The sequence below is a fragment of the Carcharhinus amblyrhynchos genome, chromosome 23 (genome assembly GCF_965287045.1).
Source record: "Carcharhinus amblyrhynchos chromosome 23, sCarAmb.v2.hapA, whole genome shotgun sequence".
Classification (NCBI taxonomy): Eukaryota; Metazoa; Chordata; class Chondrichthyes; order Carcharhiniformes; family Carcharhinidae; genus Carcharhinus; species Carcharhinus amblyrhynchos.
The window spans coordinates 23,733,187-23,759,966 of NC_137346.1; the positions used below are offsets into that span (position 1 = coordinate 23,733,187).

Below are 26,780 nucleotides of genomic sequence, written 5' to 3' on the forward strand. Positions count from 1 at the left end.
GGTGATTAGCTGACCAGTTCCCACATGGCAGTGCCAACTTGGCAGTGCCAACTGATCCACAGTTGGGCACTGCCAGGTACCACTGCCATGGTATCAAATGGAACATGTGTAAGACCTGGCAATTATTTTATGCAAGAAATACTGAAAGTTGCCCAACTGATTTACCTAAAGCGTATAGTAACACTGGATGTCCATCTCCAGCAACAAACTGGTTCCATAATAAAGTTGACAATTCTTTTTCAAAAAAGATAAGTATCTGGTGTTATCCTGACTACTGAACAAAGAGCCTTTTCAGAAAAGCTTCCCCTCGAGAGCTTACAAAATTCTAATACAGCATTATTGAGTAAAAGATCTTTTCATGTGTCTGTGGTGAATAAGCTCTTCACAGTGATCACTAGTCAAATTATAAATCAACTCCAGCATTAATCTCTGCCAGGTTACATTCCCTTGAGTTGATACGAAGGGACCAAGGGGGCATCTTGTGAAGAGTGATCACGTTATTCAATAGATAGTCCAGGACAAAAATAGACCATTTGGCCCAGTCAACCTATGCTAGTCTATTTGGCCCCATTGGTCTCCTACCCTAAATCCCTACATACACAATCTTCTACCTGGTTCTCCCTGTATTTGTCTAGTATTCCCTTAAATGCATCCAAGATCTTTCAGTGGAGGCATAGTCGGAGATCATGAAATCAACACTCCATCTGACAAATGAGACCAATCCTGGATCCTCCACCATGTTTTGTCTCTTCAGATCCAATGACTGACCCCCGGAGCATTGCACTAGTCCCTATACCCTCTCCCACTTCTTTATCACAAGCTGTCCATTTCACAAACAAATTTCAGTCTTATGCACTTCATGCCATCTCATCTTTTCCAGTAGCCTCCCACCCACTGACTCTGTCTACACCTCCCACTGCTTTGGAAAAGCAGCCAGCATAATCAGGGACGCCGGACTTACTCTCTTCTACTTTTTCCAAAAGATACAAAATTCTGAAAACATGTACCAACAGACGCTAGAACAGCTGCTTCGCTGCTGTCATCAGAGTTTTGAATGGACGTATCATATATTAAGCTGATCTTTCTCCTCACACTATCTGTAATGGCAACATTATATTCTGCACCCTCTCCTTTCCACTTTGCCTATGTACTTTGTGAATGGTGCATTTTGTCTACTTGGGGGGAAAGAAACAAAACTATTCACTGTAACTCAATACATGTCACAATCATAAATCAAATTAAATCATATCTTGTGAAATTCCTTACAAAATTTCCCTTGAAAATCAGTTTACTGATCATTGCACAGCACACACAACCAAAATGCCTGCTCAGTCTCACGACTGGTGCAGCACAGTGGCACAGCGGTTAGCACTGCTGCCTCACAGCATCAGGGACCCAGGCTCGAATCCCGGTTTGAGTCACTGTCTGTACAGAGTTTGCACATTCTTCCTGTATCTGCAATGGGTTTTCTCCAGGTGCTCCAGTTCCCTCCCACTGTCCGAAAGACGTGCTGGTTAGGTGAATTGGTCGTGCTAAATTCTCCAGCAGTGTACCCAAACAAGCGCCGAGTGTGGCGACTAGGGGAATTTCACAGTAACTTCATTGCAGTGTTAATGTAAGCCTACTGGTAACTAATAAATAAGCTTTTTTTTAAATTTTTATTTAGAAAATAAGATGTGAAATACTACAGATGCTACAAATCTGCCACTTTAATTCTCCATCTTTCCCACATTGCCCTCATGTGATTCCATTGGAAGGTTGAAGAACGGCACCTAATTTTACCATTGAGCCTTCTAGATTTAACAATAATTTCAGATCAAAATTACTGCTCCTAGAGCAACCATTCTGCTTTTATTGTTTTCACTCTGCTTTTCTTATCTGTCCTGTTAGCCGCCCACATTTGCCCTGCACAATCATCCCTTTTGTCATTTAATCACTGCTGCCTTCCACCCTATCATGGACCATCTTTTTGATTCCTCCCCCTCCACCGTCTCCCCCACCTTCCCACTTTCCCTGCCTTTGTATTTGCTTACAATCTGCTAGAATTCTGACTTGTTCCGGTTCCCAAGAAACATCATTGACCTGAAAAGTTAACTGTTCCTCTCCACACAAATGCCAATTCTTTCCAGCACCTTCTGTATTTGCACTAGTAGACGGTAGCTGTATATAGTTATAGTTTCGATTCGGGTGAATAATGCCCTTAAAACAGTCCACAGTTAGGGCGGATTTTTATGGCCCTATCATGGGGGAGGTGGAGCCATAAAACGCGGCGAGCCATCCGTAAGTCCACTGACTTCAGTGAGACAGTAAAACCCCATCACTGTAAAATACTGCCCTTAGTGCTCAGGTCAACCAATTAATCCACCTCAGTACTTGCTTATCAATCAATATGTTACGTGGCATTTCTTGCTAACTGAAGCAGACAAACATTAACTTGCAATTAGCAAGACCACCTGGTAAGCATGGTAAACTTGTTAAAATTCTGATTATGATTGAACTTGATATTAAGTTTGAGATGTAGAAGAGAGGACTAAGATTTAAAATTGAAATCAGGGAAATGGCAAAGAACTGATTCATGAATAGAGGACAGCAAACCAGTCTGACAATAAGTTAACCTACAGAGGGTGGGGTGGGTTCTATGATGTATTCAATGAATGGAATGGAGGTACAAATTAGTCAAGAGGAGGGCACGGTAACACAGTGGTTAGCACTGTGCCACCTTGCCATTCTCTTGACTAACTGTAAAGTTGCAGTGGGCAGGACAGAACCATGCAAAGATCTGTTGACCTCGGGTGGGATTTTCCGATCTTGGGCAAGCACGGATGGAAAATCCTGCCCAATAACTTTGATGGTGGATCAGCAGAAACTCTGTTTATGTCAGGTTTCTAGCAATCTCCTGCAGAAGACTGACTGAACGGCCATCCCCTACACCCCCTCCAAAGTCATTCCAGCGATTACATCTTATGTACAAGGGCAACAAAATACTGTATCACCAAAATACCTTCACTGCTTTTCTCCCTCAGCCTCTGTGCCGAACGGTTACCCACTCTCAGTGATTTCAACATCCATCTCAACTCATTGTGGTCTCTCTCTCTGAGTTCACTACCTTCTTTTCCTCCTTAAATCTCTCCTTCTAAATTCCTCAAGCCATATACACGACCACCTGCTTGACCTGTCATCTCACAAACTCTTCCTAATCCCATCAAGTCACTTACAGATAAAACCCTCACTTTCTTCCATTACTCTCCATTTACATCGTCTGTTCAGTCGCCAACTCTGCGCTCCTTCTGTATTCAGCCCTGAAAAATCTATTTCCCAATTCACCTGTAACGACACTTTCAAAATCCCAGATATCTAGCCTTTGACCCTCCATTCATCACATTTCCGTGGCTCCTGGTTTGCTCAACCTCACATTCACCTATGGTATCCTTGCTTCCAATAAAACCATTACTTTCTCTTCACCTGCCCATTCCCCTGGTACTCTGCTCCCTTAAGTCCATGGGGCGTAGACTTAGAAGAACACAGCTTGATGGCAGCGTAATCAAGGATCCCGGACATACTCTCTTCCACCTTTTTCTGTCGGGAAAAAGATACAAAATTCTGAAAACATGTCCCAACAAGCTCTAGAACAGCTGCTTCGCTGCCGTCATCAGAATGGACCTATCATATATGAAGCTTACCTTTCTCCTCACCCTATCTGTAATGGCAGCATTATATTCTGCACCCTCTCCTTTCTATCTTGCCAATGTATTTTGTGAACAATATGTTTTGTCTGGGGGGAAGAAGCAATACTATTCACTGTACCTCAATACATGTCACAATCGTAAATCAAATCAAATCATATCTTGTGAGATAACTTACAAAATTGCCCTTGAGAATCAGTTTACCGATTATTGCACAGCGCACACAAGCAAAATGCCTGCTCAATCTCACAACTGGTGCAGCACAGTGGCACAGTGGTTAGCACTGCTGCCTCACAGCACCAGGGACCCGGGTTCGATTCCTGGCTTGGGTCACTGTCTGTGTGGAGTTTGCACATTCTCCCCATATCTGCATGGGTTTTCTCTGGGTATTCTGGTTTCCTCCCACCACCAAAAACACATGCTGGTTAGGAGCACTGGCCACGCTAAATTCTCCCACAGCGTACGCAAACAAGCGCAGGAGTGTGGCAACTAGATGAATTTCACAGTAACTTCATTGCAATGAATTGCTAATTGCTTTGGCCATCAATTACCAGATCATGCTGGGTCACATTAAACGTATTGGCTCCTGCTCTCGTCTGCTGAAACGCTGGCTGTGATTCTCCCATCACGACCCGCAACTTTTCTGTCACGTTGTTGTGGGAGACACACGGCTCCAGCCTTGAACAGAGATTTGCACACGCGTTGGGAATGCATGCGCATCTCCCAGAGCCAGAGAACAATTGCCAGCCAGACCACACTGGAAATCGGTGGGAAGGTAGGTGAATAATTTAAATTTTTCCTGCATGTATTTGAAATATGTTCATTAGTTAATTATTGGGACCGAATCTCCCACCCTGCCAGGACTACATCATTCAGGCTAGCTCCCCAAGCACAGGGAACTAATGGAAGGCCTGCCGGAATGAAGGGGGGGTGGGGGTGGTGCCTCTTGGACATGGGCACCCTGGCAGTGCCAACCTGTGCCCCTACCACTGCCCAGGAGGCACCTTGGCACTGCCCTCCGGGCATCGAGCAGTGCCAAGGGGGCGGGGCCTATTGTGGGTGGGGTCTAGGAGAAATCAGTGGGCGGGGTCCCGCTGCCACTCTGCACGTGGATCAGTCTGGGCTGGAGGGAGGGCAGCGATTGGTTGGTGGGGGGGTGCTGTGGATTGTGTGGTCTGCCAGGGAAGGGGAGGGCCTGCCTCCAGGGGGCGTCTGACCCCGGGTGGGGGTGTGTTGCGGGGGGGGGGGGAGGTCTGCCAGGGTGAAGGGATTGCCCCTGCTGGGGGGTTGGGGCCTGAACATCGGCACGCTACAGGGGGTCAGCGGGGGCGGGGGGGGGGGGAGCCTGTCAGGGCTGGCCCAGGAATTATTGCGGGGCTTTGGGGAGGGACTGGAGGGGCAGCACTGCGGAGGTCCTGGGCTAGCCATCGAGCTGGCCAAGAATTGGGAGGTTGACAGTTTGGGGCCACTGCACATGCGCAGGGTTCCGGCGCTGTCAGACTCCAGAGTGAATAGGCCCTGCCCCCCTGGGTTTTTAATTGGATTCATAACCGGGTCCTCTGCAGTGCACAGAGTGCGGAGATTCAGTTGAGAAGCTGAACTGACAGAACAGTCGGGATTTAGAACCGTTCTCTCATCAATTCAACACTTTTGAGAAAATCGCAGACATTGTTCCAGGATCATCTTGGAATATTCAGGTCGCCCCAGGTTTATTTTCTCTAATTCAGAATGTCTTCTGAAATCCACTCCCTGTTCCCTCCATTCAAATCTCCAACAATGTGTGCAAGGAGCTAATGGGCTTCTTAGTCACTCAGATGATGACCATCCAATCAGCGGCCTCTGCTGAGTTGTTCCCTTTCACCAGCCCATCTGGTTAAGCTCCCTCCAAGGTTTCCCACTGCCTTAGTCCTGAATTTGCTTCTTCCGTTCCTCACTGATCTCTCCTCAGGCCCTCAGCTTATTCATAAGACCCACTGACTATTCTTGTCTGGCTAAAACTAAAGTGGGATTTATTTACAAGTAAGAATATTACAAAATAACCAGCAGTGCAGTGATGTTCATTATTGCATTGAGCAACATTGCCGTCTCATTCCCTCAGCTTCCATTTGCTTTAAACATGTACTGTGCAGCATGTACTGGGTGGCACAGTGGTTAGTACTGTTGCCAGGGACACGGGTTTGATTCCCGACTTGGGTCACTTTCTATGTGGAATTTGCACATTCTTCCAGTGTCTGCGTGGGTTTCCTCCCACAGTCTGAAAGACATGCTAGTTGGGTGTATTGACCTAAACAAGTGCTGGAATGCGGCGACTAGAGGAATTTCATTACAACTTCATTGCAATGTTAATGTAAGCCTTACTTTTGACCAATAAAATAAACTTTACTTTTAAAAGGGGCCAGCAGTAACTTATGATATTATTTTCAACTTCATACGAGCACCCTGTATACCTTTTCTCCGGTTAACGTAACCATGTCCAGGGGTCCGTACATAAACCTTCCCACCAGCGTCTGAGGACTACCTTCTGCGATGATGACATCATTGGCTCGGTGATTGGCTGTTACATTCTTAGAAAGAGAACAGAGTTTATCAATTGTTGTTCATTCCAGGAACTGCACGCGTCTTTTCTCCTTATTAATCAATCAATCAATCGCAAGTCATCTTCTGATTTATTTTCATTCCCCTTTTAATTTTCCTCTTCCAACTTTCCCTGCCACCCTGAAGGTCTTGACCTAAGCTGCAAAAAGATTCCAGATGCGAAGGTCTAGGTAGTTGATAACAGTATCTCAAACAATTTAAAGATACTGGAACCTGCATCCAGGACGTTCAGGACTAATTGTGTTCCAGATCTGTGGAATAGGACAATAATTCATTTAAACTTTGTCTTCAACGGTTGTCCACATGCATTCACATCCACTGGGGATTCCAGCTTGACGATCAGAAGCAGGTACACTGACACTTGTGTTTCCATACTCTTATAAGACCAGATGCATTGAGGTCAATAGCTGCACCTCTCTACCAGCTGGATTTGCTCACTCTGCTCATAAAGATAACTCCATGGATCTTCCAGGTAAAGAATGTAAGGAAATAACATTATTTTTTCCTAATAGTCATTCAATCCCATCTTCTAAATATATCTCCCTTGGTCTCAGAGCTGCAATACCCCTCAATTGTCAACATATTTCCTCTAAATTACAAATAGAAGCCTAATTATCCCTCTAGCTCCATCTGCTAAGTAGAAATCAGTGTCTGCTGATGTGAATCACGCTGAGAATTTCTGTTCCTGCGTACCTGTCAATCAGAGTTAAACCCAAGAGAGAACAGCAGAAGCCTGAATCATGGTGACACTACATGAAAAAAAAATCTATAAATAACCAACAGCACGAGGATGAACATTTTTTAGTACCCATCCTCCTTCAGCACGTCATTAAACAAGTTTGTCAAACTTAACCGAATACTCTTGTGGTCCTCTTAGCATAAGGATGTATCATCGTGGAATATGATTTGGCAGAGTTGAGCATTGCGGCATCCCTGAGATGGCAGTGTCGTCTAATGAAGAGAGACTGAGGAAACTGTATTCTTTGGGGGTGATCTAATAGAAACTTAGCGAATTTTTAGACAGGGCGTGGCAGGGTAGATGTGGACAGGATGTTTCCCCTGACTGGTGTGTTGAGAGCCAGGGAACACAAGTTCAGAATAAGGAACAGGGCAGTTATGGCTAAGATAAGGAGGAGTTTTCTTAGTCAGAAGGTGGTAAATGTTTGGAATTCTCCTCTCCAGATGGCTGGAGAAGCTAAATCATTCAGCATGTTCAAGGGAGAAATCGATAGACTTCTGGATACTGATGACATCAAATGATATAAAGATAGTGGAGAAAAATAGCCTAAAGATAGATGATCGGCCATGATCTGTTTGAAGGTCAGAGGAGGCTCAATGGGCTGAATGGCCTCCTCATGCCACACTCCCTATGTTCCTATGAACAGTAGGTTGGATAGCATTCTGTGTTTACCCCTGTTAAATATACTATTTCTTTTGTTGCCCATACTTCAGTCTAAGAAATAATAAATGTTATCGATTAAACATCAAGAAAACATTGTGGACTCGTGATTTAAGTAAAAAACCACTGCAAGGTGTGAGGGCGATTTTCTTTTGTAAAATTACTGGCCTTGAATGTCTTTATATAATATAGAGCTGTGTTAGAGAGCTTAAGTGAATTTATACTCATGGTTTTACACCAAGTGTGGTGGATTTATCAGACCAGAAGTATTGGGGCACGACGCACACGATAACATTATGAGAAGTGACCTGGAATTTGCAAAGGAAAAGTAAAAATGGATTTAAAAATCTGCTTCAGCAGGTTTTCCATCCTACCAGAGCGGAACAAAAAGAACATAACTGGGGAGATTGTTTTAAACATGTGTATTCCGGCGATAGCTTGTGGGAAGCATGAAGCACTGTGTCCAATTCTAATTTATTTCACGACTTGTGCATCCAAGAAAGATTGTGATTTTCCAAAAGACAGTGGGTGTTTAGTGATACGTATTTTAATTAGGTCATTCATGCTAGAATGACTGGCACATTCCACATTTGACAGCTATCTTCTTTTCAAAACAAAATTTTAAAAAAGTTCACCGATAACAGATCTCACAAATGGATATTACTCAGGTGCAGAACATCCATTTGGTGGAATTAGCACCGAGGTCACAAATAGATAAGGGCCACGCCAGTCTTGCGTTGAAAGCAATCTTCTTCTCCAAGCCCTTCTGAAATATTGCATTGTCTTACATTTGGCTGCTGGCGAGAAAAGTGTTCTAGCCAGGCTATTAGGTTCATTTCCAGGCAGCTATTATCTTTTAAACTGCACTTTATAGAAACGTATAAAATTCTAACAGGACTGGAAAAGACAGATTCAGAAAGAGGAGGGGCGGGGGATGGTGTCCAGAACGATGGAGGTTCATGGTTTGAGGGCAAGGGAGTAAACCTTTTAGGATTGAGATGGGGGGGAAATTTCCTCACCCCGAGAGTGGTGAATCCGTGGAATTCACTACCACAGAAAGCAGTTGAGGCCAAAACATGGGTGGTGGGGCGGCGGGGGGGGGTGGTGATTCTCCCATCCCACTGTGCTATTTTTTAGCGCAGTGGCTCAGGAGGCCTTAGCAGGGGGATTGTTCCACACTGGGCATCCGGGCCTCCATTTGTCTCCCTGCGCTGGATTTCCAGGGCCGCATAATTTATGTTAGTGTGAGTATTAATATGATTTAAATAGCATTAGCAGGCCTGGGACTGAATCTACAGGCTTGCTAGCTGCTCCCTCCTCCCCGTTCGGAGTATTTCGCTCCAGCAGGGATTACTATAGCTATTATACTACTGGCAGAGAGCTGGTGGCCCGACTCCACTGGAGTGAGGGCGGGGGGGGGGGGGGGGGGGTTGGCAATCGAGGGCCGCCAGAGGGTTAGGTGCCAGTGGGGGTGCCTCCTGGGCATTGGCACCTTGACAGTGCCAGCCTGGGCCAGTGATCAGGTCGTTGGGGGTCAGTGAACTGGCGATGCAGGGGTCTGAGGGCTGACCAGTGATCGAGTTGACCAGCAACCTGGAGGCGAGCAAACAGGGGCAACTGCGCATGTGCCAATCTCAGTGCTGACAGATCAGTGCATGCAGGGTGGCCCGGTCACCACAATGCTCCTGGCCCCTCGGGTGTGGATAGGCCCAGCCCCTTGATTTTTTATGCGATTCACATCAGTGCAGTCTGCAATGCACAGAGTCTGGGGGATTGTTTTTTAAACTCCCAGTGAAAAAGCTAGCATGATTTACTCCAATTTTTCAGCAAATTCAATTTTTTTGGGATGCATCACTTCCGTTGTGTGATTTCAACAAGAAATTAGATATCGGTCTTGGAGCTAGAGGGATCATGAGATATGGGAGAGAAGGTGGGAATCAGGGCATTGATTCTGATGATTAGCTATGATCAAAATGAATGGCGGAGCAGGCTTGAAGAGCCAAATGGCCTACTCTTGCTTCTAGTTTCTATAGTTCCATGAATGTACAGATAGTAAAGAGTCTTATTTTCAAATTGAAGCAATCTCCTCAATTCTGCTTTTGGCCACAAAGAGGCAGTGTTGCCGTGTGTTTAAATAGAAGTTGCGCTAATCATATAAAACCCTATATTTTCTCAAATGAATGCAGACAAGCCACAAGTGTCTTTCCTCTGAAGGGGTAGTTATTTTCTCATCTATTTCTTTAGACATTCAAACCCAATCTGTACAAACCCTAAGCTTGACATGTGTTCGTCTGCGAAGCCATTTCTCCCGAGGGCTTGACTCGTTGCACGTGGATGAATCCTTGCTGTCATTCTCCTTTACATTCACACTTTCATACCTCATTACCTGTAATTGGAAAAAGCTTCAGTTATAAATTCACCAGCCTCGTCAAAACATGCTGTGATGTAGCCCAGTCTCGAATATAGCACACTTTACTGATAGCTCCCTTACAGAGAAACCATAAAGACAGCTACTTCAACGTGCTTTTATTGTGGGTGTGAATGAAAGCCTGATAAACCCTCGATAGACAATGTACCTTCTACTGAAATAAGCCCTTCAAGCTCCTCGGATTAATTCAGCTCCTGTTTTCCAAGTCACAGTCATTAATTTTGGGCGGCACAGTGGCTAGCACGACTGCTCCATACCACTATGGTCACAGGTTCGATTCCCGGCTTGGGTCACCATGTGGAGTTTGCATGTTCTCCCCTTGTCTGTGTGGGTTTCCTCAAGGTGCTCCGGTTTCCTCCCAATTCCGAAGAATTGCGGGTTAGGTGGATTGACCATGCTAAATTGCCCCTTAGCATTAGGGGGACTACCTAGAGTAAATGCATGGGGATAGGGCCTGGGTGGGATTGTGGTCAGTGCACACTCGATGGTCCGAATGGCCTCATTCTGCACTGTAGGATTCTACGATTCTAAATTATAATAAAATGAGCAACTGAGAATGAGCATTACATTAATTGGATTGCACAGACTATGAGTACAGACCATTTAATTCATAAATATATACATAATAGGGTGGTATGGCGGGATAGTGGTTAGCATTGCTGCCTCACAGCGCCAGGGATCCAGATTCAATTCCAGCCTTGGGTCACTGTCTGTGTGGAGTTTGCATGTTCTCTCTGTGTCTGCGTGGGTTTCCTCCGGGTGCTCCGGTTTCCTCCCACACTCCAAAGGTGTGCAGGTTAGGTGGATTGACCTTGCCAAATTGCCCCTTTGTGTCAGGGGGACTAGCAGGGTAAATATGGGATTATGGGAATAGGGCCTGGGTGAGATTGTCATCGGGGCTGGCTTAATGGGTCAAATGCTCTCCTTCTGCACTGTAGGGATTTTATGATTCTATCTTTTCTTGTTCATATCACAAAATAAGTTGAAACTTTTAAAGTTTATTTATTAGTGTCACAAGTAGGCTTTACATTAACACTGCAGTAAGGTTACTGAGAAAAATCCCATCACCACACTCCAGCACCTATTCAGGTACACAGAGGGAATTTAGTGTAGCCCAATGCACCTAACCAGTAGTCTGAGAGAGGAAACAAGAGCACTTGGAGGAAACCCACACAGGCTCAGGGAGAATGTGCAGACTCCACACAGACAGTGACCTAAGCTGGGAATCGAACCTGGGTCTCTGGCACTCTGAGGCAGCAGAGCTAACCACTGACACTTTAAAACACCAACACTGTAAAACATATTACAAACTGCACATCTTCCAATTCCTCGTCAATACTCTAGTCCAGTAATGTTTTGTATGGTACTAATCCACTGAGCATAGAACTCCTGATCATGATGCCAGTGCAGTGCACTTGTATACTAACTCATGCAAACAGGTGTCTTATTCCAGTACTGCTGTCCCTGTTTGTCTCTGACAAGAAATTTTAAAGCAAATACCTAATCAGGCACAAGAGACTGGGTCGGTAAGAATGTTCAAGGCTGAGAAAGACAGATTTTTAATCAGTAAGGGAATAAAGGGTTTTGGAGATAAAGCGGGAAAGTAGAGTTGAGGATTACTACATCAGATCAGTCATGATCTCATTGAATGGCACAGCAGACTTGATGGGCCGAATGGTCTACCTCTGCTCCTACATCTTGTGGTCTTATAGCTTTATTCCCTTCATTTCCTTTGCTAGTATCACTTCTATGCATGATCCAAGATTTACTAGATAGGAAACTGAAACAGGAATGTCAGCTGATTTTCTCTCCCTTAACTATAGCGGCACTATAAATAAGTTGGCTGTATGGGGTGATTTTAGTGTCATGTCACACCAGTCGATTGGTGTGGCCAATCGGTAAGATCGTGAGAAAGGCGAAAAACCAGTTCACGCCCAATTTATCGCCTCTCGCAATCTTACCTGCCCTGGATTGTCAGCATGATCAGCCTTGCACTATTCAATATTTAAATCTGCACTTCAATAAAATTAGTTTGCCTGAGTTCGGAATTGTTCGGGTTCACTTGCCTTAATGGCCTCACTGGTGAGGCCTCATTGGCAAGGGTCACTTACGAACCCCAGCAACAGACACCTAACATAGTGGCCTTGTTGGCAGAACCAGAGATATTAATGCCACCCGGGTGGTCAGGAGCAGTGGTGGTGGTGGCGGGGGGGGGGGGGGGGTGGTGATGGTGGTGTCCCTTGGGCAACGCCAGCCTGGCACCCTGGCAGTGCTCAGCAGGCACTGGGCAGTGCCAGGTGGCAGGGCCGAATTGGAGAGATGGGGCCATAATGGAGGTGGGTCGACAATGGGTTGGGGTGGGGGCGGGGCATGATGGGAGGGCAGTGCAATGAGGGGACCCAGCTGTATATTCTGCATCGGGGATCGGCCAGGACAGCACTCGGTTGGGGGGAGGGGTATTTCGCAGTAATCAGTCAGGGTGTATCAGAGCAACAATCGGCTGGGAAGACTAAGGATCAGGGGGTTGGGGCAATGTCCTGGGGGATGATATCCAGGGAAGGGTTGGGGGTGAGTAACAGATCGCTCAGTGTTCTGTGAACGCTTGCACACAGAATACTGAGAGAGCAAGGCACGTGCGCAATAGAGCCCCTCGCAGTTAGCAGTCGGCTTCCCAGCGCCAATACTGACCTGAATTACAATTTGCCTTTTTTTTGCACTAGGTGCCATATTGCATCTGTGAGCTCATCCAAAAAATGGGCACAATTCTCTATTCCTGTTTTCATGCTCATTCAGCACTTAGAATCTTTTTGGTAAGATTGCCCCACCAGACCCAGATTAAGTGTGAGATTCAATGGTAGAATGGGGTTGATTTGAATGTTGCAGCCTCAGGTCAGCTCCTGGGTTGTAACTGAACCAGGGAAAGCAGTTGGGCTGCAATGTGGATGGACCCAGAATTGAGTTTGAACAGAGATGGCAGCATATTGGTCAGACTGGGAATTGGCTGGACTTGGGCATGAAGTTGAGTCAGGAGTGGTTTTCTCATAGGGTCAGAAGCAGCTACTGGATGACAGGATATGGGTAATGACAATTTGAAAAAATTAAATTGGGGACCATGGTGGCACAGTGGTGAGCACTACTGCCGCACAGCACCAGGGACCCTTGTTCAAATCCGCCCTCAGGTGACGGTGTGGAATTTACATGTTCTCCCCGTGTCTACATGGGTTTCCTCCCACAGTCCAAAGATGTGCGGGTTAGGTTGATTGGCTGGGGAGATTGGCAGGATAAGTACATGGGATTATAGGGATAGGACCTGGGTGGGACTGTTCTCGGGGCAGGCTTGATGGGCCAAATGGCTTCCTTCTGCAATGTCAGGATTCTATAATTCAATGTGCGGGTTAGGTTGACTTGGCATGCTGAATTGCCCCTGAGCGTCACAGGGACCAATAGGCTAAATGCATGGGGTTGCGGGTGTAGGGCCGGGGTGGGATTGTTGTCAGTGCAGGCTCGATGGGCTGAATGGCCTCCTTCTGCACTGTAGGGATTCTAGGATTATATATACATATGTATCTGAAGAGATCCGATACTCATACATTTTCTGACCAGTCATTTTGAACGAAATGGGTGAATTGCCTCTAATTTCTCTTCGCGGGCCATTTTAAATTGACAAGCTGTCAAAGCAACTAAATAAATAAATTAAAGATTGCGAAAATAGAAGCAAAAAATTGCAAAGAGCAGCTTTGGAAATTAAAACGGCACGCCTTATTCATTTTTCATCCAAAACCAGCGTCTTTATTTTAAAATGTACCGGGGTTGATGAATGAAAACTATTGTTACGAGAAGGTTCCCTTTATCAACTTGTGAGTATGAAAGATCATTCCTAATAATTGGAATTCTGGAACATCTATTCACATTGTCAGTCCTTAATATGACAAGATGAACACTTTTATAACAAGCTGGTTCAACATAAATAATAAAGTGTTCCTCTTAATTCAAGTATTCTGATGTATCCTGCCAGCACGGAAGTCATAATTTTCCTGCAATATTATTTTTAAAAAAAGCCTCTTGGAAATGATAAAGCTACATCCATAAATTTTGACTTACAGAGCGCAGCAGAGAAAGTGCTAATTCACATTTAATTTCGAGCATGCAATGGAACTGCCTATCTAAAATTGGTCATCAACTTACAGATGTGTTGCCAGTTCATTATATCCGACTCATTAACAATTGCTTGGTGTAGAACGCCACGGCTCCAAAATTTGTGGAACTTCAGCAGGAAAATGACGACACGTTTTTGTTTCATTCATGCTTCGGCATCGAACCAGGATAACCGGAGAATTTTTTTAAAAATTCATTTGTGGGACACAGGCAGCGTTTATTGCCCATCCCTAGTTGCCTGAGGGCAGTTCATAGAATCCCTACAGTGCAGAAGGATGCCATTCAGCCCATCGAGTCTGCACTGGCCACAAGCCCACCCAGGCCTTATTCCCGTAACCCCACATATTTACCCTGCGAATCCCCCGACACTCAGGTCAATTTAGCATGGCCAGTCATCCTAACCTGCACATCTTTGGAATGTGGGAGGAAACCATAGCACCAGAAGGAAACCCAAGCAGACACGGGGATAATGTACAAACTCCACACAGGCAGTCACCCGAGGCCGGAATTCAACCTCGGTCCCTGGCGCTCTGAGACAGCAGTGCTAACCACTGGACCACTGTGCCGCCCAGTTGAGAGTCTACCAAAGGGAAATTTCATTGAAAATTAATATTAGGCAGTTTCTGTAACTTCTTTTTTGTTCATTTATGGGACATGGGGGTCGCTAGCTGACCAACATTTATTGCCCATCCTTAGTTATCCTTGAACTGAGTGGCTTATTAGTCTATTTCAGAGGACAGTTGAAGGTCAACTGCATTGCTGTGGCTCTGGAGTCACATGTAGGCCAGACCAGGTAAGGACGGCAGATTTCCTTCCCTAAAGGACGTTAGTGAACCAGATCGTTTTTTCCAACAATCGGCAAATGTTTCATGGTCATCAGTAGGTTCTTAATTCCAGATATTTTATATCGAATTCAAATTCTACCATTTGCCGTAGCGGTATTCGAATCCCCCAGAACATCAGCTGAGTTTCTGGATTAATAGTCTAGTGATAATACCATTAAGCTATTGTCTCCCCTCGCCTTTACATTAATCTGCTGAGTGACGTGCTGACCTCATCAGGTTGGTTGCCCATTTTAAAAAACCTGCACAATTTTACTCTCCATTCACTTCAATGCATAGTAAAGTTGGGCATGTGATACAACTTTCCAAACATGTAACCTTTCCCATCTCGAAGGGCAAGAGCAGGAGGTGCATGGGAAAACTACCACCACCATGCAAGTTCCCCTCCAAGTCGTTCACCATCCTGAACTGTAATCATATTTAGGACCTCCTTTCTTTCTTTCACCTATGTTGTTTGTACCAATGTGTACCACGACCACTGGCTGCTCACTCTCCCCCTCCAGAATTCCTGTAGCCACTCTGAGACATCATTGACCCTAGCACCAGGGAGGCAACATGCCATCCTGGAGTCTTGCTTGCGGCCACAGAAATGCCTATCTTTTCCGCTTACAACTGAACCCCCCATAATTATTACATTCTCACATTCTTAATCCCGCCCCCCTGTACAGAAGAGTCAATTGTGGGTGCAGTGAATTTAACCTTTGCTGATTTCCACTGGGAGGCCATTCCCCTCAACGGTATCCAGAGTAGTATACCTGTTTCGAAGAGGAATGGCCACAGGAGATTCATGCACTGCCTGCCTACTCCTCATGCTATGCCCAATGATCACCTGTTCATTTCCAGTGGAGTCTAGCCTGCAGTAGGATAATCCTGTATGTGCTCTCTGTATGTGCTATCCATGGTATTCTCCAGCTCGCAGATGCTCCACTACCGTTGCTCCAGCTCTGAAACCCACGCTTCCAGGAGCTGCAGCTGGAGACACTTGCTGCGCGTGTGTAAGCTCCAAGCACTGGCTTCCCACATACAACTGGAGGAGCATCCCACAGCATCCAACTCTCCTGCCATGATGCCCCTTTTTAAAAATCCTTTTTGGAAGATACTTAAAATCAAATAATCTGGGGCTCTTCTTCCCTGATCCTCATTACTGTGAACGATAAAATACTAAATAAAGATTTAAAAACTATCAATAATGAAGTAGTAAATACCTTATTGTACTCACCCAATCTACTATTTCCACTTGCCCTGGGTTACCTTTGAATCCTGGCCTTACCTCAGGATCCCCAAAATCCAAGCTCGCACTCCACTCTCAATCTTGTTCTTTCCCCCTCTCTTTTTTCCTCCCACTCCACTCTCTAAATTTATTTTACTTTGTTTACTTTATTATCTTATTTCACTTGACCTGATTTAACTTTACTTCCCCATTGCTAATGTTCCTTACTGAAATTCAAGAGGCTACTTCTTTATAAATGATATGTTCTTCTGATTCGTTAGAGTTTAGAAGAATGAGGGGAGATCTCATTGAGACGTATAAGATGATGAATGGGATGGATAGGATAGAGGTGGAGAGACTCTTCCCGCTCAAAAAGGACAGTAGGACTAGGGGGCACAGCCTCAAGATAAAGGGGGGGCGGTTTAGAACGGAGTTGAGGAGGAACTTCTTCACTCAAAGGGTGGTGAATCTCTGGAATTCTCTGCCCGTTGAAGTGGTGGAGGCTGCCTCGCTAAATATTTTTAAGACGCGGGTTGATGGGTTTTTGATAAGAGAGGGGATTAAGGGTTATGGGGAGAGGGCGGGAAAGTGGAACTGAGCCACGACAGATCAGCCATGATCTTATTGAATGGCGGGGCAGGCTTGAAGGGCTAGATGGCCTACTCCTGCTCCTATTTCTTGTGTTCTCGTGTTTAACCATAATCCCTAACAAGAGCTTCTCACCAACCAATGAATTTACTGCTTCTCTGTAACATCACTCCTGGATTACTTTCACAAACTCAGCCCGCTGCCCCAGTGGAGGCGGTCCTCGCAGGTCCGGCTGCCTCCGCTCTCAGAAAGTGAGTAAAGGCCCTGATCGTCACTCTGTATTTATCAGCTGCCCCAGTGGAGTTGTCCCTTGCAAGTCCTGCCTCCACTCCCAGAAGATGAGTGAAGGCCCCAAGCTCCATCCTGTATTTATCAGCTGCCCCAGTGAAGGTGGCCCTCAGAGATCCGACTGCCTCTGCTCCTGGAAGGTGATCCACCCTGACCTGACTACCCGCTGCCCGTCCACTACCCACAAACCCAACAACATCACCCGCCTATCAATTCACATCACCTCCCATCTCATCCACTTGCCATCCTACCTAACTACCGCTGCATCAACCTGGCATCCTATCCATCTGCAACCTCACCCACCTATTTTCTCACCTAACTACTGTCTCACTCACCTGCCACCTCACCCACATGCCAGTTTATCCATCTGCCATCTCACCTACCCAACCCACTTACCACACATCTACCACCCTACCCATTCACTCATTCCTCCACCCATCCCTTCACCAAACATCCAAACTAGACATTTCAGCTTCCAAGACAGCAGTCAGTATCATAAAACGAGGGTGTGTCCTAACTTGCCCCTGGATTCTACTCTGCTGGGGCAGTGCACTCTGAGTGATGCTGTGCTGCTTATTTCTGGGACAGCCGGGCTCAGATCCCGGAACAGTAGTGTAAAGCAGATGAATATTTGAGCAGAGCGCAATCCTATAATGACTGCCATTCCACACAAGATCTAGGCCATTATCTCCATGCCTACTCTAAAACATTTCCGATTCTTAAAGACTGCTATCGGGTCATTCCTTAGTCTTCTCTTCTGACTTCTTACAATTGTCTACCATCAATGTCAGATGACAGACTCTCCTCCAATATTCTACCCGTATGTATTGCAGTCTATGGGAAGATGTCCAATATCATGGACTCCAGCTTACATCAATACCTGATGTACGATAGTCATATTGCTTCATGAAGAACAGTGTTTTACTTAAACTGTGCAAATTAACAGCTTGCAGAGGAGATGATTTAAAATCCTCTCGAGTGTGACTTTGTAACTTGACTTCTCATGTTCATTCAAGGCCCAAGTCGACACAAGTGACCGAACTCTTTAACCAGCTTGTACACACTACCACTTGAAACAGATACAAGAATACAATCTATGAGACAAATGTGGGCCATGTGGAGCCTCAATGCCCAGCATGTGAGCAGCAGATTTAACATAGCAAGGCAACCTCTGTGAGGAGCCTTGCTTCGCCCACTTTACCCTGCAATGCTAACTTACCAGCCTAAATTACCTCAAAGTGAATTAATTTGATTTATTATTGCCACGTGTATTAACATACAGTGAAAAGTATTGTTTTTTGCGCGCTATACAGACAGAGCATACCGTTCATAGAGAACGAAAAGGGAGTGTGCAGAATGTAGTGTTACAGTCATAGCTAGGGTGCGAGAAAAAAAAAGTTACCTGCCGTAAAACAAATGCCAACACATCAGTTGATTCCCAGTAGCTGGCATGGAACAGGTGTGGTAGTGCCACAGTCGGAAAGGCTGTTAATGCATCAGGACAGTACAGTGCGTAGTCGATCCTTTTTGGCCCCCACCATTTTGTAGTAACTGTGGGATGCAAGCAAATATTATCCGGTTTAATACACATGATATTACTCTAGCCTAAAATCAAGCTAAACATTGTGATTATGAGTGTGCTTAAACAGTTTATTGAATGCAAGACCCAATAATCCTATTTTATTAACAGCTTTGCATCACATCAAAGTATGGCTACATCATAGCAGCAGAGATTTGGAGACTAATGGGTCAGGCCTTCATATGTCTTATATCTCATATCTGTGATGCCATCAGGTCTTCTGCCTTGATCTCCTCTGCAGGGAGGCACTAGAGTTGTGGCACTGTCACTCTCATACAAGCCTCCTTGTGACACTAATAAATAAACTCAACTTTAAACTTTAAAACTTTAACTTAAACAATGCATTGACCCAGGATAATTCTCTGGGGACCAGGTTTTAAACCGTACCACTGCAAATAAATGAAAATAATAAAAATCTGGAATTAAAAGTCTAATAATGATTGTGAAACCACTGTCAATTGTCATAAAAACCCATCAGGTTCGCTGATATTCTTTAGGGAAAGAAATCTGCCATCCTTACCCAGACTGACTACAGGTGACTCCGAGAGCTGTGTGGTTGACTCTTTGCTACCCTCTGAAATGGCCACTCAGTTCAAGGGCAATAAACGCTGACCTTGCCAGCGATTCCCACATCCCATGTCAGATTATTTAAAAATCATTATCCACCAAAACAAAGTATTTGGACCAGATGCAAGTTCACAAGTACAAAAAGCAGATAACATAGAAACATAAAAACCAGAAACAGGAGTTGGCCATTCAGTTCTTCGAGCCTGCTCCACCATTCATTTTGATCATGGCTGATCATAGAATTGAATATCCTGGTTGCCCCTTCCCCCATATCCCTTAATCCCTTTAGCTCCTAGAGTTATATCTAATTCCTTCTTGAAATCAGATAACGTTTTGGCCTCAACTGCTTTCTGTGGTAGTGAATTCCACCCTCTGGATGAAGAAATTTCTCCTCACCCTCAAACTGTGACCTCTAGATCTGGACTCCACCACCATTGGGAACATTCTTTCTGAATTTACCCTGTCTAACCCTGTTAGAATGTTATAAGTTTCTACAAGAACCCCTTTCACTCTTCTAAACTCCAATGAATACAATCCTAACCAATTTAGTCTCTCATATTACAGACCTGCCATCCCAGGAATCAGTCTGGTAAACCTTTGTTGTACTCCCACTATAGCAAGGGCATCCTTCCTCAGATAACATCACCAAAACCGCACACAATACTCTTGGTGCGGCCTCACCAACGCCTTGCAGCAAAACTTCCCTATCCCAAGACCCGGACATTTCTCTATTGATCCTTCTTTTGTCCCAAACATCTCAGATAGGGAGATTGATATTGGGAAACTCATTTGGAGGTAAGGTAAGGGGGGAAACAAGCAAGAATGTATAATTAACACATAATTTGTACATTTATGGGGAAAAAAGGAACAAATGAAGGAATATGATTAAGGAAGGGATATAATGCACTTACCTTACCAATGTTTTAAAAATTAATTTACTGTATGTAGGCTTTGCTGGCTTGCATTTGGCATCCATCCCTAGTTACTCTTGAGCAACTTGCCACAACCGTCTCGAGGGCAACGAGGGAAGGGCAATAAGTGCTGGCCTAGTCTGCGAAGCTTACATCCCACAAATGAGTTTTAAAAATTACTGTGCACTTGCCAATAACTTACCATTGATTGAATGTTTCCTAGTAGACCTCAGTATGGATTTGTACGTAGTGTAGCTAGTAATCCTGATACAAAGATACAAGTCCCAGCAGTGAAGCGTAGGCTGGTGCGAGAATGTTAGTTGCTAAATGTGCAGCAAAGAATTTGGGAATAGCTAGAGAGTGTGAACAGAGACATCTCCCTGTCATGAATATCTAAAAGAGAAAACGTCCTTGCGAGTGTAAGTGACAGTGATCTCATAAAAGACGCATGTAATGAGTTGTAATGGAGTGCTTATTAATGAACATTACTAATCATAAAATCCCTACAGTACAGAAGGAAGCCATCTGGCCCATCGAGCCTGCTCCGACAACAATCCCACCCTGGCCCAATCACCATAGCCCTATATTTACCCTGCTAATCCCCTTGATACTTATGGGCCATTTAGCCTGACCAATCAACCTAACCTGTACATCGTTGCAGTATGGGAGGAAACTAGAGCACCTGGAGGAAGCCCACGCAGACACAGGGAGAATGTGCAAACTCCACACAGACAGTGGCCCAAGGCTGAAATTGAACCCGTGTTCTTGGCACCGTGAGGTTAAATTCCAACCACAGTGCCACCTCTAAATATCTCTCTCTCCTCTGGATCTGATGCCTGTATTAAACATGAAGAATAAGGGTCACTTCTCAATGCAACATGTTTCTCCTCATTTCAGATGGTGTGATTTACAGAAAGTTAGGATATGGTGCACAGTACACCTCTATCCCCAAATTAATACCTTGCCCTTCTGAAGCAACTCTTGCAATGATGCCTATTCCTGTTATGCAATGAAGGAAAGAGTTCTCTTCCATTTTCCACTCCTTAATGGTTGCCACTGATTAATTTAACAGACAATATGGATCAGCAAATTTAAGAATCTCTCTGAGACTACCAGTATCATTTTAGAATCTAGCTTGTGCACAGAGGTTAAAGGCAGGTAACTGAAGGTAAAAGCAATTTTAAAGAAAAGTCTTACTGGACTTGAAACACTGGGCTGGATTTTCCAACCTTGCTCGTGGCTGGGGTTCTCCGGTCCCGCTGCAATGAACAGACATTTGGCTGGGCACCAAATTCTCCCTCCACGCCCGCCAGTAGAAGCAGGGCGTGAATGACTGGAGAATTCCAGCATTAACTCTGTTTCTCCCTCCACAAATACTGCCAGACCTGCTGAGCTTTTCCATCACTTTCTGCTTTTATTTTGTATAACTAAACAGTTCACTGCCTTCATATGGGTCCTTTTAGATGGAAGTTGCAGACCAGTTGGCCACACTGGTAACAGCACAACTTCAAATGCTGTAGAATATTGTGGGCTGGTTTTTGCCATCTGGTAAGTAACAGGCTGGGAGGTGCAGGACTGGTAACATGGCAGATGGTGGGGCCTAAGGGAAATCAACACAGCATGCAGTCAGCAACGGGTACCTCAGTGGGGCTGCCACCCACTGGGCAGCCAAATTGAGGCACGTAAATGCCAAATTAAAAGTAATCTCCTACTCTTGCCAGCATTTTAACCTGGGTCAGGAGGGCCTGATGCTAATTAGGAAGGTGATGGCCTGGTGGTATTATCACTAAACTATTAACCCAGAAACTCAGCTAATGTTCCAGGGACCTGGGTTCGAACCCTGCCACAGCAGATGGTGGAATTTTAATTTAACTTAAAATTATCTAGAATTAAGAATCTACTGATGACCATGAAACCATTGTTGATTGTCGGAAAAACCTATCTGGTTCACTAATATCTTTTAGGGAAGGAAATCTGCCATCTTTGCCTGGTCTGGCCGACATGCAACTCCAGAGCCACAGCAATGTGGTTGACTCTCAGCTGAGTTTTTTGAAGGGGTAACCAAGAAGGTAGATGAGGACAGTGCAGTTGATATTGTCTACATGGACTTTAGCAAGGCCTTTGACAAGGTACCGCACGGCAGGTTGTTGCATAAAGTTAACTCTCACGGGATCCAAGGCGAGGTATCTAAATGGATACAAGATTGGCTTCTTGACAAAAGCCAGAGGGTGGCTGTAGAGAGTTGTTTTTCAAACTGGAGGCCTGTGACCAGCGGTGCACCTCAGGGATCAGTGCTAGGCCCACTGTTATTTGTAATTTATATTAATGATTTGGATCAGAATATAGGGGGCATGGTTAGTAAGTTTGCCGATGGCACCAAGATGGGTGGCATAGTGGACAGTGAAGAAAATTATCTCCAACTGCAATGGGATCTTGATCAATTGGGCAGTGGGCTGACGAATGGCAAGTGGAGTTTAATGTAAACAAATGCGGGGTGTTGCATTTTAGTAGATTGAACCGGGGCAGAACTTATTCAGTTAATGGTAGGGCACTGGGGAGAGTTACAGAACAAAGAGATCTAGGGATACATGCTCATAGCTCCTTGAGAATGGAGTCACAGGTGAACAGAGTGGCGAAGAAAGCATTTGCCATGCTTGGTTTCATGGTCAGAACATTGAATACAGGAGATGGGAAGTCTTGTTGAAGTTGTACAAGACATTAATAAGGCTACACTTGGAATACTGTGTGCAATTCTGGTCACCCTATTATAGAAAGGACATTATTAAAGTAGAAAGAGTGCAGAAAAGATGTACTAGGATGCTACTGGGACTTGATGGTTTGAGTTATAAGGAGAGGCTGAGTAGACTGGGACTTATTTCTCTGGTGCATAGGAGGCTGAGGGGTAACCTTGTAGAGATCTACAAAATAATGATGGGCATAGACAAGGTAGATAGTCAATATCTTTTCCCAAAGAATGGGGAACCTAAAACTAAAGGGCATAGGTTTAAGGTGACAGGGGAGAGATACAAAAGTGTCCAGAGAGATAATTTTTTCACACAGAGGGTGGTGAGTGTCTGGAACAAGCTGCCAGAGGTAGTAGTAGAGGCAGGTACAATTTTATCTTTTAAAAAACATTTAGATAGTTACATAGATATGAGGGGTATGGAGATATGTAGGCCAAATGCGGGCAATTGGAATTAACTTAGGGGTTTTAAAAAAAGGGGCAGCATGGACAAGTTGGGCCGAAGGGCCTGTTTCCACACTGTAAACCTCCATGCTCTCTGAGGGCAACTAAGGATGGACAATAAATGCTGGCCAGCCAGTGATGCCCATGTCCTCTGAATGAATAAAAATAAAGACAGCTTGGTAAAACCTCATGGGTTGTGAGCGGGTTCCCAGGGAATGGTCCTCATTTACTGGTTGCCCTATGGCCCACAGAGGGTAACCCCCCACCCCGCCATCCCGTATATGTTAACTATCATTAAAGTGTCACCCAGTGCCCTGCCACCAGCCAGCACTTAGTGTCAGCCCCCACTGTCAGCCCAGGATTTCAGATCGTTGGGAAAGTCCAACCTTGCGTGTCACACTAAAGAAAAAAGTTTGCTTTAAAATCAGGAGCTAAAGAATGGTTCTGGACACCAATTTAAAACTGATCCATAATTGAGAAGTAAACTCCCGTAAGAAAGAAGTGAATTTATATGAAATGAACTCCAACTAGGAATGGGTGACTATAAAAATGATCAAATTTGGTGACCGGATGGTGCCAAATAAAATTACCATATCGTATCTCCCACAGCAACACAAGCATGATGCACAGATGCACCTTGTTCAATGAGGTCATGGTACTAACAGATGTTGACAAATCTATTTTTGATAAAAATAACTGCGTGATGGTTGGAGCATGTAAGGACACTGAACGATTGATGGCACCATATACCGTCCTGTTGTCTGGGGCTAGGGAATGTCACAGAGATGAGGCTGAAGGTTGTCTCAGTTAATCTTCAAGTCAACCAAACTCTTCAGATAAAGGCTGCCATTTTTATTTAATCACAGCAGAAATATTTTAACCTGATATCATATTTTAAGAATTCGACTGATTTCAGTTTATTTTAGCCAATGGCTGATGAAGAGGATTAGTTGAGTGTAATTACCAAGAAATTAGATTATAAAATCTTATGTTCCACCTGTAAGGCATTTGTAACTATTTTCTGAACCCCACAAATGATAAAATGGCCTCAAATCAGCCCTGTTTCTGATATTTAATAGATAATTTTTAAAAAATGAATGGAATTTTAGTTTCATTGGTCTGAGGGGAATCTGAGAGTTGTTATGGGAGTGGAAACAGGCAGCTTTGGCAATATCTGGGCTAGAAATCATTCTAAATGCAGCAAGATTGTAACTGTAGGCCGGGATTCTCCGAAAAAAAAATAAGCGTCCAACAGGTGGGAAAATGCTGACCTACCAGACCCCCACCCCCGGGCCAGCCACAATCATCCCCCACAAGGGCCAGCCATGACCTCCCCCCTCACCCCCAGCCAGCCCCGCTCTCCCCACAAATGATGGCCAGCCCTGGCTAAACACCCAGCTCCATGGCCAGCCTCACCCCCTGCAATGGAAATCCCCAACTGACCCCTCATTCCATCCCCCACTGATCCCATTGCAGAATAGATCCCCCTCCACCACTGATCACCTCCCCAGTAGGTCCCTTCCCCCTCTGACCTTGCCCTTTTGGCACTGCCTGGTGCCCCCTTGGCACTGCTTAGTGGGCAGTGCCAGACTGTCCCTTGGGCAGTGCCAGGGTGCCAGGCTGGCACTGCCAGACTGCCCCTTCCCAAAGGGAAGCCCTGCTATGCCCCTGACCTCCCAAGGGGTCTCAATAGGTTCTGTCCCCACTAGCAGGGTGAGCATTCCTGGGAACCATTGTAAACCCTGCTGTAGGAACATCTCCCGATTGTAGATTTTGGGGACAGTAGACAATCGCTTCAGTCTTCCCTCTATTCATATGGAGGACATTTCTTCTCAATCAGTTCTAGATGTCGTCCAAGCAGTGTGAAAAAAAAGAGCCAGAGTTGTGGAGAGAGGTGAGGCTGAGGTCGAGTTGTGTATTTTCAGCGCATTTGTAGCTCATTCCTTCAATGAAAAAGATTTTAATGTGTTAAATTTTCTCTGTCCGTAGCAAGGAGTGAGGTACCTAGGCTGCAGCCAGTACATGCTGAGGTCACTCACCACGGAAGCAGACTTGGAAAATTTAAGTGGATAATTTAAGAGTAACAAGGTCACCAGTGGGTTATGAAGGGAATTGCTGAAAATGATTCAAACATGGTCAAGACAATCAAGCACAAATTGGAGGAAGTCACACTCAAATGGTATAACCTTCTGGCCAGATTATATCTTGAATATTGCCTCCATTCTGGTCACCATAACGTAAGGTAGAACTTCAACATGAACCTATAAAACTGACCCCTAGCATTACATCATCTAATCACAAGGAATTGGGAAAGAGGCAATTTCAGAGAGATATTTACAACAACAGCATACAAAGGGTAAATCAGAAATACTATTTTGAGCCATACAATGGGTGCAGAAGGAGGCCATTCAGCCCATTGACTCTCCAAACTGTGACACTCGGTCAAAAGGACAAACTAATCAAATGTATATTAAGGCAGGAGAGTCAGAAGCTTATTCACTACGGTGGAAGAGTCAATTACTAGGGGGCATGGGTTTAAGGTACAAGGGACAAGGTTTAAATGAGATGTACGAGGCTAAGGCTGCACAGAGGGTGGTGGATGCCTAGAATTCACTGCCGGGGGAGGAAGTGGAATCAGATAGAGTAGTGACTTTTAAGGGGCATCTGGACAAATACATGAATAGGATGGGAGTAGAGAGATATGGTCCCTGGAAGGGTGAGGGGTTTTATTTCAGTCGGGCAGCCTGGTCGGTGCAGACTTGATTGGGCCTGTTCCTGTGCTGTAATTTTCTTTGTTCTTTGACTGATGTCAGGAATTTATTTGTATCAAGAGTGAACTGGACATGAAATGGACTTCTGGATATAAAATGAGATAAAAGTCCCATAATCATCGGATGTTAGGATTGAGCATATCTGGGTCTTTCTGAATGTTTGAAGTAAAATGGATTGAATGGCCTCTCTCATCTGTATCATTTTTGATGGTGTGATTAATATTGTCAATCACGTCAACTTTTCCTTCAATGGAAGAAGGTTCTTGAAGAGCCTGTGGAATGGGTTAAGTATTATACTCGCAAGGCTGTATCAGCCTAAGGTACTATTTTGCTGATGAATGAGTCATGAAATAAATATGAATATTTAGATCCAAAGCTTCATAAAGAGACTAAAGAAATACTGATTAAATTGCTTGCTGTAAGGGGAGATGCTGTGAAAAGTTCAATTACAGCACATTACTGACCGTTAAAATTGAATTACATTCCACAAACGTTTAAAACATTAATTACAATCTTCATTAAAAAGGAATAAACAACATTTCCATCAGGAAACTAAGCTTTGTATATACACGGACAA

General features: G+C 44.7%; 1 protein-coding gene across 3 annotated transcripts in view; it reads right to left on the reverse strand.

Annotated features, from left to right (window-relative positions):
- LOC145357321 (membrane-associated phosphatidylinositol transfer protein 3-like) overlaps positions 1-26,780 on the reverse strand; it is a 409,171-nt gene that overhangs the window by 32,023 nt on the left and 350,368 nt on the right. For all 3 annotated transcript variants that reach the window (XM_080210560.1, XM_080210561.1, XM_080210559.1), the window contains 3 exons: positions 18,591-18,739; positions 9,947-10,063; positions 6,131-6,247 (listed from right to left, as the gene is read on the reverse strand). In XM_080210560.1, the coding sequence (XP_080066686.1) occupies positions 6,131-6,247; positions 9,947-10,063; positions 18,591-18,739 (383 nt within the window). The remainder of the gene's footprint in view (positions 1-6,130; positions 6,248-9,946; positions 10,064-18,590; positions 18,740-26,780) is intronic.